This window comes from Microtus ochrogaster, chromosome 7 (assembly GCF_000317375.1).
Source record: "Microtus ochrogaster isolate Prairie Vole_2 chromosome 7, MicOch1.0, whole genome shotgun sequence".
NCBI classification, from domain to species: Eukaryota; Metazoa; Chordata; class Mammalia; order Rodentia; family Cricetidae; genus Microtus; species Microtus ochrogaster.
In genome coordinates this window covers 43,420,329-43,436,498 of record NC_022014.1, presented here as the reverse complement: position 1 = coordinate 43,436,498, position 16,170 = coordinate 43,420,329, and the positions used below count along the sequence as shown (strand labels likewise).

At 47.7% G+C, this 16,170-nt stretch overlaps 1 protein-coding gene across 1 annotated transcript in view; it reads right to left on the bottom strand.

Moving 5' to 3' along the window:
* The window catches only part of Fat2 (FAT atypical cadherin 2), a 59,800-nt gene extending 44,998 nt beyond the window's left edge, over window positions 1-14,802 (bottom strand). Inside the window, exons 1-4 of the mRNA XM_005350047.2 lie at window positions 11,544-14,802; window positions 6,556-6,870; window positions 2,125-2,183; window positions 79-390 (exon numbers count right to left, since the gene is read on the bottom strand). Coding sequence (XP_005350104.1) covers window positions 79-390; window positions 2,125-2,183; window positions 6,556-6,870; window positions 11,544-14,802 — 3,945 coding nt within the window. The remainder of the gene's footprint in view (window positions 1-78; window positions 391-2,124; window positions 2,184-6,555; window positions 6,871-11,543) is intronic.
* Window positions 14,803-16,170: the final 1,368 nt, after the last annotated feature.

The window sequence follows — 16,170 nt, the reverse complement described above, 5'->3', positions numbered from 1 at the left end:
GGGAAGGGAAGGGAAGGGAAGGGAAACAGGAAAATCACCAGCCACTCCCTCTGACTCTGCAAACCCTCAGTCGCTCACCGTTAGGATATTGTATTCTCCTGCCGCAAAAGTGCTGCTGGAGGAAACAACCCCCGTGACAGGGTCAATTCTGAAGCCCTCCTCATCACTCTCCTCAATGCTGTAGGTGATGTCACCGTTGAGACCTTCATCTGGATCTGAAGCCACCAGCCTGTACACAGGCTTCAAGGACAAGGGGCTCAGTCTCTCAGGAAGGCGGACATTGAAGAGCTTGTGGGAGAACATGGGCGGGTTGTCATTGACATCCAAGATACACACCACCACTCTGGAGGTGGACTTTAGAGGGGGCTCCCCGTTATCCAGCACAGTCACCTGTAGACAGAACGGTGTGTGAGCTCCTGTGACGTCACCGGGAAGCAGTGCCTAGGACTGCCACGGTCCTACCATGGCTACCACTAGCCCACGAGTAGTCGCAGTTAGAGCTGATGGCTGCTACGGCAATGATCTGACCTTGGAGCAGCAAGAACAAAAAGAAACCACAGAGAACCAGAAGCAGTCATGGTTAGAATCTGCTGTGAAAGCCTGACATTCACGTAGAAGACTCCTGGGCCTCTTCCATCATCATCATCATCATCATCATCATCATCATCATCATCATCATCATCATCTTATTTGGCTTGTGACTGACAGAAGTTTTGTTCTCTGCTTGCATTAGAAGGCATTTTGCAGGAATGGGTAAAACCCGGGTCAGACACGCCACCCAATACATGAAATAAATTCTAACGTCAGAATCACGCTCTGCTGTCACAGGGACCTAACCCGCTGAGACATCCATAGTCCTGAGGAAATGGTACGAGACAAGGCGTTTCCATTCACAGTAGCTCAGAGGTCGGAAGGTGGCTCAGTGGTAGAGCACTCGTCTAGCATGTATGAGGTCCTAGGTTTGATTCCCCACACTGCACTGCAGAAGTACTTCCAGAGCAGCGGCTCTCAGCTGCCCTTATGCTGCCACCCTTCAATACAGTTCCTCGTGCTGTGATTACTCCAACCATAAAATTATCATCATTGCTACTTCCCAACTGTAATGTTTGCTGCTGTTATAAATTTCAATGTAAATATCTATGTTTTCCAATGGTCTTAGGTGACCCTTGTGAAAAGGTCATTCTGCCCCAAGGGGGTTGTGACCCACAGGTTGAGAACCAGCTGTTCTAGACTTTAAAGATAACTGAACTGGGAATTCAAGGCCACTTGCTCTTAGTGACAGACACCTTTCCTTAGTCTTTCTTTCCTGATTTTTATTGTCAACCCAGGGCCTCATGCATGCTATGAACATGCTCTCCCAGTGACCTGTGCCCTCATTTTTTCTCTATTGTTTCTCTCGAGATAGGTATCTCACTAGGTTGCACAGACTTCCCTGAATTCCTGTAACCAAAACTGACTTTGAACTTGAGAGTCTCCTCCTAAATAGCTGGGACCACAGGGAAAGAGAATTTCAGAGCCTGTATTATAGAAAAGCAAATATGCATCCTGCCCTCCGGAAGCCCTTAAGGCCAGAAGAGATGCGTGTGGGTGAGTCGTGGGCTGCTCAGGAGGGGAAAGAACTAGATTTGTAGCCTCTGCTAATTTACTCCCCTCTAGAATACTCCTTGTAGGAGGCTGAGCATCAGGGGTGCTTGGGCGATATTACAGACACCCTAGAAAGAACACAGATCCAGAAGACAAAAAAAATGTTTATCCTGGCCCCACATCAACTGTAGTAAAGGACCGTTAAGTGGTTTTCTCTCCAAGGCAGGAGGAATGGTTTAGAAACTAGACCTGACAAGCATGTATTCCCACTTCCAGCACTTACTTTAGGAACTACACATTAACCCAGCCATCCTCCCATGCTTGGATCTGTTTTCAGATTCCTTCCCTCCTCAGTACCAAAGAGCCAGTGAAGGCCGAAGGACTCTTACCACTAGTCACAGAAAAACTGTACTGTCCCACCTCAGCCCTACACCCCAGCCACAGCCACAGACACAGTGCTGGGGCCATGCAGCTGGCTGCCTACAGCCCAGCCTCCTTCTGGGGCTCCCAAAGGCAGTGCCCAGACTCCCCACCACTTACCTCCAGGACATGCTCATCTTTGCTCTCTCGGTCCAGCTGTCTGGCAGTGGAGAGCAGACCTGGAAACGGATGGATGGAGAGCAATGAATGAAGGGCTGTTACTGGGGTGGGCTCAATATCACACGTAACTCTCAGATGAGAGTCCTGGGTTTGTTGCTTTGTTTTTTGTTTGTTTGTGTGTGTGTGTGGGGGGGGGACTTTTAGAGCTCTGGAGAAATGGAAGGCGTGGTGAGGAAGTGGGAGACACGAATAGAGAACGTGCTAACTAAGGTTCCCACCTAAGTCCATTTTCACTATGAGGCACTGATGGGTCCAAAACTCAGCAGTCCACACAGTTATCACCAGCTTGCCCAGTCAGACACTGGCTTCAGTCTCCTGAGTGCTGGGATTCGAGGTATAGAACCACTATGCTCAGCCCTGTTTTGTCTCTGCCTTGAACTTTCTCTCCCCACCTCCTCCTTTACCCTTTAAGGTCCTGTGTTCCTGAAACCGCTGCCCTGGAACTTCCTGAGTCACTGCCTTCTTGTCTACCCCTGAGTTTCTCTCTGACAGCCGTGTCTGGATTCCCAGAGAATACTCATGAAGGTGAGACATGGCTGAAGCCCCGCGTAGGGATTGAAGCATCCACTGAGCCTCTGTGGTGGAAGTCCCTGCCTCCCCCAGCCTAAGCTGACACTCTAGTTAAATTAACAAAGCTTCCCCATCAGTCCACCTTAGGGTCACCCTTTTCCCTCTCCATCTGCCCCCTAGGTAGTCCAGAAATGTTCCCAAGACCTCACCAGTTATGCGGGGTGGAAATGTGCTATCTCCAGATTGTGACCTCCATCCACAATGACCAGGAGGTTCTCAGGTCACCCTCCCTGTCCTTGTGCCCTCTGAGACTACTGCTTATCCCCACTTCCTTCATTAGGCCACCACAGTTTGGCCACACCCAGCAGCTCTTTCCCTCCCCCGAGCACCAAAAGCACCTATCTACCTGCATATACTTTACTCTTTGGTGCTATTCCTACAGTATTTATCCCTAAATATCTATGGTTCTCATGGGCCGACTTCCCCAAGGCCTAGAACAAGATCAGATTTCTCTTTACATCTCTCTACAGCACACGGCTTTAAGGCCTCGCAGGGGACAAGGTCTATAAGCGTTTGCTGGGTAAGGGTATGGATCACAAACAAGAACTCATTCATCCATTTAAAAGTTACTTGTTGACTGTTCCCTCACAGTTTTGCTAATTCCAGGTCAAAGAGCAAGCATATTCATATTAAAAATATAAATTTAGATGAAAAAAAAAGTTATTTGTTGAGCGTCTACTGTACTCTATGGTAGCGCCAGGTACTGAAGACACTAAGACAGGCAAAAGCAGTCAGTTTCTCTTTTTCAGAGACCTGTTGAAGTCCAGTGGACATGGAGAGTTAGTGGAACAATCACTTAAATGGATACAGTGGACTGTGTGGTATGTTAGCTGTGCCGGCAGGTGTGTTATGATATTAGGAAATGTAGGGTTAAGCCAGCCCCTTTAAGGGGCGGGTTTTGCCTCGGGCGATGGTTGACTGATAAATCCAGCTTTCCTACCTCCTGTGCTACACGGGAACTTTGGTTCTGTAAGTTTTATTTAATCATTAAATTTGTATATATTCTTTAATATTTGCCTGCATTTATTCACGCCGGTACAAGGAAATGCAGTTGACTGGTCTCTGTGGGACAGTAGAGGTCACACAAACAAAAAGAGAGAAGAAGCCTGATATGTAACCAATCCTTTTTAATCCCAGCACTCGGGAGGCAGAGGCAGGCAGATCTCTGTGAGTTCAAGGCCAGCCTGGTCTACTTAGCAAGTTCCAGGTCAACCAGGGCTGCACAGTGAGAGAGAGGGCAGTGAGTTCTGACTGGGACAGTAGCAGGTGCCAAACCCCATGGGAAGAGCCTCTGTAGTCCACAGCAGCTATGGATGAAAATTCCTGAAGGAGCTGTGTCTGGGTGTGAACAACAGCAGAAATCTCCTGGAAGGAGTCTGTCTGTAGAGACTGATGGGCCGACTGGAATTTCAGTCCTGTGGGGAGGTTGGAACTTTGTAGGTTCAGAGGCGAATTACTTTATCTCGGGCAGGTTTTAGCTTTCTTGTCTCACTCTGGATCTGAACTATAACACCTTGTGATAATAAATAGAAACCTCTTAGAAGCTATTAACTTAGCAGAACACTAGCTTCCACCAATCTAAGAGCTAAGAATGTTGTCAGACAGCATCTTGGGTCTATAAAAAAATCTTCCCCTGCTCTCTGTGTGCCTCTCTGGTGTACCCACCAATATAGTTTATAGTTGCCTAGATTTATGGCTGTCTTTGTTCCGTAGAACTATAAAAACCCTGTGAAACTGCATCTGTGTTGGAATGTGGAATTTGATTGGTGTTGCCTAAATCCACGTTCTCTGGCCATGGTCACTCAGAATGGCTCTGGAGTAAACCATCTCTTATTCCCTTTAAGATGAGAGCTGCGGTTTTTATGTTGACAGGCAGGTAGCTGGAACCAACAGAGGTACCGTGAGAGGGGTAAGGTGAAGCCAGAGAGGTCAGTGGGGCCGGTTTAGGCACCAGCTTCATGGACACAGGGGACCCTGACTTCATCTCAAGGACATAGAGAGACCTTTCAGGCTCCTACAGTGGAGACGCGGATGGGCGTGGTCAATGTGAGGAAGTGGTTGGGGGCTGACGGCGGGTACAATTATCATGGTAAAAGTAAGAGTTCAGACTAGTCATGATTTCTTCTGCACGGCTTCAGGGAAGCTGGGAGTGCCTCTGCCTGCAAGGGCATCTTGCCACGCCTGCTGCCAGAGGCCTGTTGACAGTAAATAGAAGAGAAGGGGGTTGGGAAAAGCCGAGGAGTTAATGCCTTAGGTGAGGAGTGGGGAGGAGAGGTGTGGGGGTAGGACATTGGTGACAGGGGTGAGCCTGAGGGGTGAACTTGCTTAGACTAGTTTTCTCAAAGAAAAGCCTCCTCACCTCAGAAAGAAGAGGATGTAGCTACAACCTGATGTCAAAGGTTAACCCCAGACTCTTGGCATTCCCTGCCAAGACTGTATGGCTCGGGGCTCCTGGGAAAATTGATAAGCTATTCCCCTTTCCCCTCTACTGTCTGTCCTTATGGGGCAAAAGCACATTACGGGGCCAGAATGAAGGGGTCACATGGGAATGTCAGACTTCTATGGAACAAGAGCAGCAGGTGTCCTAACTGGAGGGATCTGACTGGGACCGAGACAACAGGGGTCAGGAAGGGGACTGTGGGGACCAAAGATTGTATGTGTGATGTGCTGTCAGTCTCTGGTACACGGTGGCCCTGTGGGAATAGGAAGAGAACGTGGTCAGAGCATGCTATCTTTGAAGACCTTCAAGAGATCTGGAATGTTCTATGGAATTTGCCAATGTGAACTACAACTTAGCAAATTTGTGCTTAAAGTTAGTGTGAATCAAACCAACTATCTTTGGAAGGCTCTCCCTGGGTCATTGCTGCGATGAGGTTACCCCTGGATTCCCCTGAACCTTCTACGATCCTGGGCCTGTGAGGAGGCTGATGGGATGTGGGTGAAATCACAATTGTCACTGTTTTGTGGACAGATCTGAGACTAGTCTGCAGTCAGAGCTGTCCCAGTTAGCTTTAGTCGTTGACTTGACACAGCCTAGAGTCGTTTGGAAGAAAAGTCTCAGTTGAGGAATTGCCAAATCATATTGGCCTGTGTGTGTGTGTCTATGGAGGGTTGGCTTGACAGTTACTGGATGTAGAAGGGTCGCCTCACTGCAGGGGGCACCACTCCCTAGACAGGCAATCCTGGACTGCATAAGAAAGCCAGCTAAATAGAAGCCTGTGAGCAAGTCAGAGAGCCAGTAGGCGGCCTTCCTCCACGACTCCTGCCTTCAGTTCCTAGTCTGACTTCCCTCAGTGATGAACTATGACCTGGAAGTATAAACCAATAAGATATCTTTATGGGCTAAACCCTTTCCTCCCCTAAGTTGCTTCTGATTAAAATATTTTTACCACAGCAACAGAAATTAGTAGAACAAAAGCTAATGATGGCTCTGGCCGTGGCTGTGGCTTGGGGGGAAGGGTCAGTTGGAGAACATTTGAAGGTCTGAATAATCTCAGCTTGACCTCTGGGTCACCTGTTGAACCCCAAGGCAAGGAAGATTTCAACAAGTTCTCACTTTCTTGTGGAGATGGCATGGTTGAAAAGCATATCAACTTTGGCACCTGTAAGAATGCTGTGTTTGCATTGCTAAAACATACATTTCTGGAGTCTGCCTCAGATCATGCACTGGACAGGTCTAGATGGGGGCCTGAGAATTGGAATTTCCAAGCTGTCTGCAGGTAATGTTGGTGCTGCCCCAGGAACACTCCGAGAACCTTCTTGTAGATGTATATCCCGTCCCTCCGGCTCTCCAGGCCTCACCTGTGGAAGGATGAATGACGAAGTACCCCATGTGGTTCCCACTGGTAAGGTTGAAGGTCAGCTTCCCTTGAGAGCTGGAGTCTGGGTCCCAGGCCTCCAGCTGAAGCACGGAGGTACCCAAGGGGGCATCTTCCTGGACAGAGGGGTAGAACACAGGCTGCAACATGCAGGGTATGTTGTCGTTGATGTCCGTAACCTCAATGTAGACTTCAGTGACGGCAGAGAGGGGAACGGAGCCCTTGTCCACAGCCAGTACCGTCAACCAGTAGAAGGGTGTGAATTCTCGGTCCAGAGGTGCCAGAGTCTCGAGCATTCCTGGAGACAGCAAGTGATGAAACCCAATATACTCAGATCTCACAGAGGTTTAGAAACTACCCTACCCAGGGCTGGGGAGAGGGCTCTGTGAACTACCTGCTATATGAGTATGAACCTGAATTCAGATCCCCAACACCCACATAAGAGTTGGGTACGGTGGTGGGTGCCCATCACTTCAACACTGGGGAAGGGGGTGAAGAAGGCAGAGGAGTCTGTAGGGCTTGTTGTCTGCCAAGCTAGCTGAATCAGTGAGCCTTGGGGTTCCATAACAGACTGTCTCCAACAATTAAGTGGAGATCAACAGAGGATGAAACCTGTCATCAGCCTCTGGCCTCGATGTGCCCGCCCACATGTATGGGCACATTCACACATATATATACAATGCACACACACATAAGCACGTGTTCAGATATACATACACACAGATTCACGTGCACACACACACACACAAATTGAACAAGAACAAAAATCACCCTACCCAACATCCACTGATCAGTACTATGGAAAGGATGCTGACTGACAACCCAGGGAAAGCAGGTAGGGCTGTCAGCATGAGGTGGGAGATGCTGAGTTGGACACAGGGGGAACTGTCTCTGCTCAAACGGCCCTTGCTTCTGGCATGCAGACATATACAAGGCTTCCAGAAGACAGTGAAAGTTTACCAGCTATGCCCAACTGCTTCAACCCAAGTTCCAGCTAGCTTCCTTACATTCTGTAAGTGGGATGTCCTACCATTGGCCTTAACCTGATCCCGACAGTCCTTCAGTCCTGGTGGATCCTCACATTGAATGTTAGAGGTGTGAGGGATATGTTTCTGCTCTCTACTTCATCACTTCATGGCTTTAGGGACCTAGCTCCGGTCTTTAGTTCATGTCCTCTACAAACTACCTAAAAGGGCCAGCTCTGCTCTAGGACGTGAGGTTCTAACAGTGGGCACAAGAAGCCTGTACCTTAAGTTCTCACTGGTCACTTTCAGCTGACAAGGTCTGCACAAGGGGCAGGGTCTAGACTCACAATCAAAGCAGAGCCTGCCAGAGGTAACAAATGGGGAAACTGAGGCCCAGATAGGGATAATAAATTTGGTCCAGATTATATAGTGAGTAAGAAGAAGAGCTGGGGCTGAGCATGATATTGACCTTTAGTATCTCAGCACTTGGGAAACAGAGACAGATAAATCTTTGTGAGATCGAGGCGAGCCTGATCTACATAGAGAGTTCCAGGCCAGCCAGGGCTACACAGAAAAACCCTGGAGAGAGAAGAAGAAGGGTGAAAAGAGGAGGAGGAAAGAGAGATTGAGAGAGCTGGGTCTAGAGTCTGTTAAATGGAATACTCTTGCCACCACACTACCCTGTCCTTCGCCCAAGAAACAAACTATAATTCAAGACTTTAAGATATATTACAGAACCAGAGTAGTGAAATAATATGGTATTGGCACAAAACCAGACATGTAGACCAAAGAAACAACATCAAAGACTCAAACACGAATGTATGTAACTTCAACTACTTAATATTTGACAAAAATGTCAAAAACATATGCTAGAGAAAGAAATCATCTTCAACTAGTGATACTGGGAAATTTAAGGGGTCCACATGCAGAAGAAAAAAATTATACTCATATCTATTACCTTGCACAAAAACTGACTCCAAAGACCTAACTTTGAAGCCTAAACACTGAAACTACTAGAAGAAAACACAGGCAGGGCCTACAGGACACAGGTGTAGGGAAGGACTTCCTGAGTAAGACTCCATTTCCCAACAATTAAGGCCAACAACTGACAAGTGGGACTTCAAAAAACTACGAAGCTTTTGCACAGATAAAGAAACAATCAACTGGGTGAAGAGGAAGCCCACAGAATGGGAGAGAATCTTTGCTAGCTCTACATCTGACAGAGGATTAATATCCATAATATATATATATATATATATATATATATATATATATATATATATATATATATATAAACAACTAAAAAAAAAAAGGTAAAAACCCCAAATGACCCATTCAAAAAATAGGTCTGGGATCTCAGTAGAGAGGAAAAAGGAGGAAGAGGAGGAGGAGGAGGAGGAGGAGGAGGAGGAGACTAATTAGGGAAATGCAATTCAAAACACCAGCCAGAATGGCAAAGATCAACGGAACAACTGACACAAATGTTGGAGGTGACGTGGGGAAAGGGAGCCCTGATTCACTGTTGGTGGGACTGCAAACTGGTGCAGCCACTATGGAAATCAGGGTGGAGAATTCTCAAAAAGCTTTAATAAATCTACTCTGTGACTCAGATATGTGACTCCTGGCGTATTCCCAAAGGGCGCCACATGCTATCCCACAGATACTTACTCAGCCCCACTTATTGCTGCTCTAGTCACAACAGCTAGGAAACAGGAACAACCTAAATGTCCCACCACTGATGAATGGGTAGTGAAAATGTGGTGCACACTATGGGAAACTATTCAGCTTTAAAGAAAAATGAAAGCATGAACTTTGTAAGTAAATGGAGTGAACTGGAAAAGATCATATTGAATGATGTAACAGAGACCCAGAAAGACAACTGTTGTACATTGCCTCTTATTGGAAGCTCCAAGCTCCAAACCTTCATGTGTGAGTACATTGGCTGTAGTAACCACAGAACACAGGAAAGCATAACCGGATCATTGCCAGGATATGGGGCTTGGGGTACAGTAGTGCGGGGAGTAGCAGTGTACACATGATCTGATCCAGGAAGTGGGAGAGGGAGGCTTCTTAAGGAGGGAGGAGGGCAAAGGAGAATAGCAGGGTACAAGTGATCTGCGGAAATGGAAAAGAGGGGCTTTTAGAGCGTGGGGGAGATTAATTCAGAAGAAAAGGAAGTGGGCAAAATAACAAATAAGGATGTCTGAAAAAGCCACAAGGAATCGTACTCTTAACTATTTACCAAAAATCAAACAAACAAAATACCCAAGCACCTAGTACATGTAATTCTGTGTATAAATATCCATGTAGAGACTTAATGAGCCTTTGTTATCTGGGCTGATGGTGCTCCCTCTAAGAGCCAAAGACCACCTAAACAAAAAAAACCTAACAGCAGACCCGAGAAGCCCTCGTTCAAGTTGTTGGCCAGGGCTGTCCAGGAGAATCTCAAAACACACATTCTATTGCTGTTGCCCTTGGTTACTTCCCAGAGGTGGAAGGTGAGTCCCAATTGCTGAAAACACTATGCACTTCCGAAACAGGGCCCAGAGGCCCCTGAACTGGAACTAACCCAAAAGCCCCCTCCCTGAGGACTAGCTTTCATAGTACCAGAAGGCACCATGCAAGCTTCCAAAGGAGAGAGGCAACCAACAGTCCCAACCAGCAATGGTGCCTATGAACCACTTCAGCAAGCATTATGGCACAATAACCTTAGCAGTGGCAAGCATACTTTGGTGGTAGCCAACAGCTTTCTAATTGGGTTTAAGACCTGCTCAGCAAGAGGGAGAGCATGCTTGGTGCTGGAAACCCAGCTGACTATTCACTGCTGGCGAAGTCAAGGATCCTGGAGGAGAATCTACAACCACTAATTTACTAATCCAACATAATCCCTCGCCACAATCTACGCATTTGTCCGTTTATCCACAGATATGTAGAGCCTTCTTCCCTCATCAAGGAAGCGTCTCTTTGCAACAGATGAAGACCATTACAAAAAACCACAACCCATCAAAAAGCAGAGTTGTGGAGCCCAATCCCACTGAATGCATCTAAGAAACACTCCTGCACCTAAGGCTCAAGGAACTTTGTAGGAGATTGCGTGGAAAGGGTGTAGCAGTCAGAAGGTCATGAGTTTGCTGTGAGATTGAGTTGTCTGCTAACATGAGAAACTACATCCCGAGTCTCACTAACGTGACCACCCAAATGAGAGTTGAACAAGGACACCAAGGAACATAGATGCCAAAATGGATGGAGAGAAGGCCACGAGGTCTCGACACACAAAACTATAGGTAACTAAGGAAGGCTGGGAATGGGAGAAGAGGCCTTTCCCAGGGAAGAGCAGACCAATTCTTTGTCCAATGCCAAATGGTCAACCCTGAAAACTTACACACATACATTCAGGCAGCATTACATGAACTGAATATATTTAGGAATATATATGCATATAACAATTAGTAAAAGAAAAAAAAGAGGTCACCGGGCAATGGTGGCACACATCTTTAACCCTAGCACTCGACGGAGCAGAGGCATGCCAATCTCTGTGAGTTCGAGGCCAGCCTAGTCTACAGAGTAAGTTCCAGGACATTTAATGCTGTTGCACAGAGAAACCCTGTTTCAAAAAACCAAATAAATAAATAAATAATAAAGAGGTCATGAGTTTGAAAAAGAGCAAGGAAGGATATATGGAAGAATTTGAAAGGAGGAAATAGAAGGGGGAAATGTAATTAAATTATAGTCTCAAAAATTAAAAAAAACATAGATAACTATCATGTATCACTTTCATAAATGGGATGTATATGTTTATTATATGCATATAATATGTATTTTATACATACATGTGTATGTATATATATGTGTGTGCCTATATAAAAAAAACCTTCAGTAAAAATCCTCATAAAGACAAACCTAAAATACAAGGGTCAGGAGGGTGAATTCTCCCGTGTTGTTCCCATGTCCCATTTCAGCCCACTGTTCTCCATGCCCCAGCATCCCGTGTACCTCACCCTAGTACCTGTGTCTTGGTTGATGCTGAAGGCTTCCAAGCCAGTGCCAGTCCGTAGGAAGTACTGGAGCTCTCCATCCAAGCCACTGTCATCGTCCTGGGCCGTGACTACCATGACTGCGGTCCCTGCAGGGCTGTTCTCCTGCACCTGGCCCTGATATACAAAGGATGAGAAGCAAGGAGAATGGAGGTTCTCATTTACATCCAGGACTAATACTTCTACGTGGCAGAGGGTCCTTCGGGCTAGAGGCTTCCCACTGTCACTGGCCCAAAGGCTCAGATTGTAACCAGCCCGCCTCTCAAAGTCCAGCTCTCTTTCCAGACTCAGAGCTCCGGTCATCAGCTCCACCCGGAAGGTTCCATGGACGTCATCCACCAGGGTATATCTCACTTCACCTGCAGGGCCCAGGTCAGGGTCAGACGCATCTAGGAATGTCAAGACTGTCCCAAGGGGCATATCCTCTGGCACCTTCAGTCTACTGTGCTGTGTGATACACTGCGGAGGGTTGTCATTGGTATCCTCCAATGTGATTATCAAGTCGGTGACAGAGAAGAGCTGGTGGCCATTCATGGGCTGGTCTCTGGCCTCTACCTTGAGTATGTACCGAGCCTCTGATTCCCGGTCGAGGTGTCCTGTGACAACCAGCTCCCCAGTGAGTGGGTGGAGAGAGAACTTCTCGGTGGGGGTTAGCATAGTGTAGCGAACCCTCCTATTATCCTCTGAGTCAGCGTCTTTCGTCTTCAGCTCTGCGATCGTGGTTCCAATGTCTGTATCCTCAGAAATGGTGAGCTGGTACCCACCCGGAGGAAACCTGGGTGGGTTATCATTCCAGTCTTTTACGGTCACAGTCAACAGCTTCCAGGAAGACTTCTGGGGAGTGCCCAGGTCATACACAGTCACATTGAGGACGTAGAAGCTGGTGGTCTCATAGTCCAAGTCTGCTGCCACAGTGAGCAGCCCTGTCTTCAGCTCAATGTCAAAACAACCTTCCTCATTGCCATCCGCAATCACATAGACCAGACTGCCGTGAAAGCCAGCATCTGGGTCAGTGGCTGCCAGGCGGGCCAAGGGGGTGTTAATGGGCACCTGCTCTAGAATGTCGATGGATTGAGGGAAGTGGTCCTCAAACTGGGGAGCATGGTGGTTGATCTGATAGTTGCTGAGGGAGGCAAATTCCTCTTCACCCAACTCTTGGCCCTGGAGCCCAGCGGACTGGAGGATGGTTTTTGTGATATGGGTCAGCACTCCTGTTTTGTCACACCGTACAGGGACCTCAGAGTGAGGGTCCTTCACCACAGTGACTTTCAGAGTTGTGGGGGATGCATAGTTCTTGCCATCAGAGGCCGTAATCTTCAGAGAATAGTTGGTGGGTCGAACGGCAGTGAGATTCATAAAAGAGCGTTTGAGAGATATCACCCCTGAGAAATGGTTAAGATAGAAATAGTCTTGTTCATTGCCAGACACAATTTCATACCTTAGGTTCTGAAGTTCATCCATGTCTATGGCGGACACAGCCATTATCGATTTCCCGACTGGTGCATCTTGACGAAGGGACACAGTACAGTTGACTTCCTCAAACATAGGCTCGTTGTCATTCAAATTCTTGAGCCTCAGAGAAACAGACACCTCCTTCTCCTGGCGAAAAGGAGACCCCCAGTCTGATGCCCGGACCCGGAAGGTATATATTCTTTTCATGAGTTCATAGTCCATGGGTTTGGTGGTGGAGATGACCCCCAGGTAAGGGTCGATAGAAAATGGGACAGTTTTAGGGCCAACGATGGAATAGGTGACATGTCCGTTGTCCCCGTGGTCCTGGTCTGCGGCTGTCACAGTTAAAACACTGGTACCAGGAGGGATGTTCTCATCGAAGGTGCCTTCGTAGGAAGACCTGTTGAAGACTGGGGCGTGGTTGTTACAGTCCACAACGTCAATGATCACTGTGGTGGTAGCCAGGCCCAGGGAGGTTTTCACGTGGAGCTGGTACTGGTTTCGGTCATTGAAGTCCACATGCTTCATGGTGGTGAGAAGGCCTGTGCGAGCATTGAGCTTGAATACCGTGTTCCCAGAGGACGGCTTTAGAACATAACGCAAAGTGGGGAGGGCAGTGGTGACCTTCACCAATGCCACACGACTTCCAGGAGGGGAGAATTCACTGAGCTTTATCCTGTAAACCGTCTTCTCAAATCTGAGGTTGTTCAGCCTGGAGGGTGGGAAGTGGAAAGCCCTGATGGACGAGTGGGTGGGAGGTCTGTTCCTACTGTGGACCTGGAAGCTGAGGTTGAAGCCATGCGGGTGTTCTTCCCAGTTAATAGCCCTGACTGCCACCAAGTTGAACTTGCTGTCTTGGGCATAGGACTGGAAGGCTTTGAAGTACTTTCCAGGATCACCACCAACCACATCCAGGGAATCTACTTCAGCTCCAGAGTCATTTGTTTCCACCGTGACAGTAGCATAAATGTCACCTTCATCACCATCTGATGGAGCCATGACCACGGAGGTGATAGCTGGGGGCTTTCTGTGCACAGGCTCCACATAAATTACCAATGGAGCCAAGTTGCCAAACCCATTGCCCTCTGAGATTTTTCTCATGCGGTCCACAGCCAGCACCTGGAGCTCATACTTCCCTCGCCATGTGACATTCAGCTTCCCAGCCACAGTGACCACCCCACTGGTGGGATGGATGGCAAACACCTCTGACCTGGCATTAAAGGCATAATAGAACTCAGAGTTCTGGCCCAGATCGGCATCCGTGGCAGTCACTTTGCAGATGGGGCTCTTGAGGGGCTTGTCCTCAGAGATGGTGACTCTGTAGGAAGGTGGGGAGAAGAGGGGCTTCAGGTCATTCTGGTCCAGGATGTGGATGACCACTTGGGTCAGTGTTTCAAACTCCAGGCTCTTGTCTGATGCTTGCACTATGAGTGTGTAGCTGTCTCGTACCTCCCTGTTGAGCAGCGCTGTGTTGCTGCTCTTGGTTCTTATCCTAAGAAAGCAGAAGTTGCCCACCACGTACTCCTCAGTCTTAAACACTCCGGCTGCATCTCCAGAGATGATCCTGTACTTCACCACCCACTGGGGATCTGTCAGGTACATGCCCATCTTCACTGGACTTTCCACGTAGGTCTTGGGAGCCGAGTTTTCGTAGATGGTGGCGTTATACAGGGAATGTGTGAAGCGCCAAGCCAAGGGAGGAATGGTTTCTTCTAGGGGTTTCTCACAGGCCACACGGTGGAGCAACAGGATGGCTAGACCCAGCAGGACAAAAGTCATGGTGAAAAGCTCCTGAATAAAAAGAGGGAAAGGCTTCAAGTTGGAAAGGAAACAGCTCCCATTGCCATGGTTCTTTCTTTTTTAAAAGCACATATTAATTATACTTAATAACTGGCTTGATTATGACATTTTCATACTTTCATAATTATAATGTATGTAACCATGCTTACCCTCTTTTATTCCTCCTCTCATTCCCCAGATCCCCTTCCTCAATAGTGCAAGAGTGAGCGCAGAATGAAAAGCATAGCTGCACCTGCTGCCCACCCATTCCTGTGGACAGAGCCTCCATCTGACTTACCGGGGGTCAGAACACAGACAGCTGGAAATACCCTCTCAGGGGCCTCCACAGATATATCCTAGTTCTGATTACTCATTGGACACCCCCCCTCCCACCAGGAACCTCTGTGGATACTCTGTGAAGGTAAAATTACTCCAACTCTTAGCCAAGGGTCCAAGTCTAGCAGTTTCTCTCAGGAAGACTCCTTCACTGGTGCCGAGCCAGAACCATACGGAACTGTTTATGCACACAGGGACTACAGAGAAGCGCTGCTGACAAGATCCCAGATGTGGCACCAGGCTACCTGGATCTCAACCCCAGATCCCCATTTGCTCAGTGGGTAATCCTCCAGCTAGTCCCTGACCTCGGGGAACCTTGATTCCTATTCCACAACATAGGATAAAGATAGTCATCTAGATGGGACTGGAGAAGATGGCTCAGTAGTCAAGAGCACATACTGCTCTTGCAGGACCAGAGTTTGGCTCCCAGCGCCCACATTAAGCAGTTCACAATTGCATCTATCTCCAGCTCCAGGGAATTGGACACCTTCTTCTGGCCTCTGCAGGCACCCTTACTCACTTGCACAAACCCATACATAAACACATACATACATACATACATACATAATATACGTATAACTAAAACCAAAAACATTTAATATCTATGTTAGTGTATTATTTAGGTTTGAAAGTAGGGCTACGTCAAGGAGAGTGCATGCATAATGGGCATAAAACGCTGGATCTGTTACTATCACTCAGGTGTGGGGTGGTGCAAGCCTATAATCCCAGGACTGAGGAGGTGCGACAGACACCAGCAGGAGGATCGGAAGTTCAAGGTCATCCTTGTTTACATAGTGAGTTTGAGGCCAGCCTGGGCAACTGGAGACCTTAGCTTTCAAAAACAGTGTGTGGGTGGTTCTATCTCATAGCCATGTTGCGTGTTGTGGGGAAAATGAAGGTGACTGATCTAGCAGCGATTCAGTCTGTAGGAAGTTTTAACAAGATTAGCCATTATTAATGGGAAGGCTGAGTCCAGGATCTTGCACCTATCAGGAGGACGTGGGAGCTAGATTGGAGCTTCTGTAGTCACAG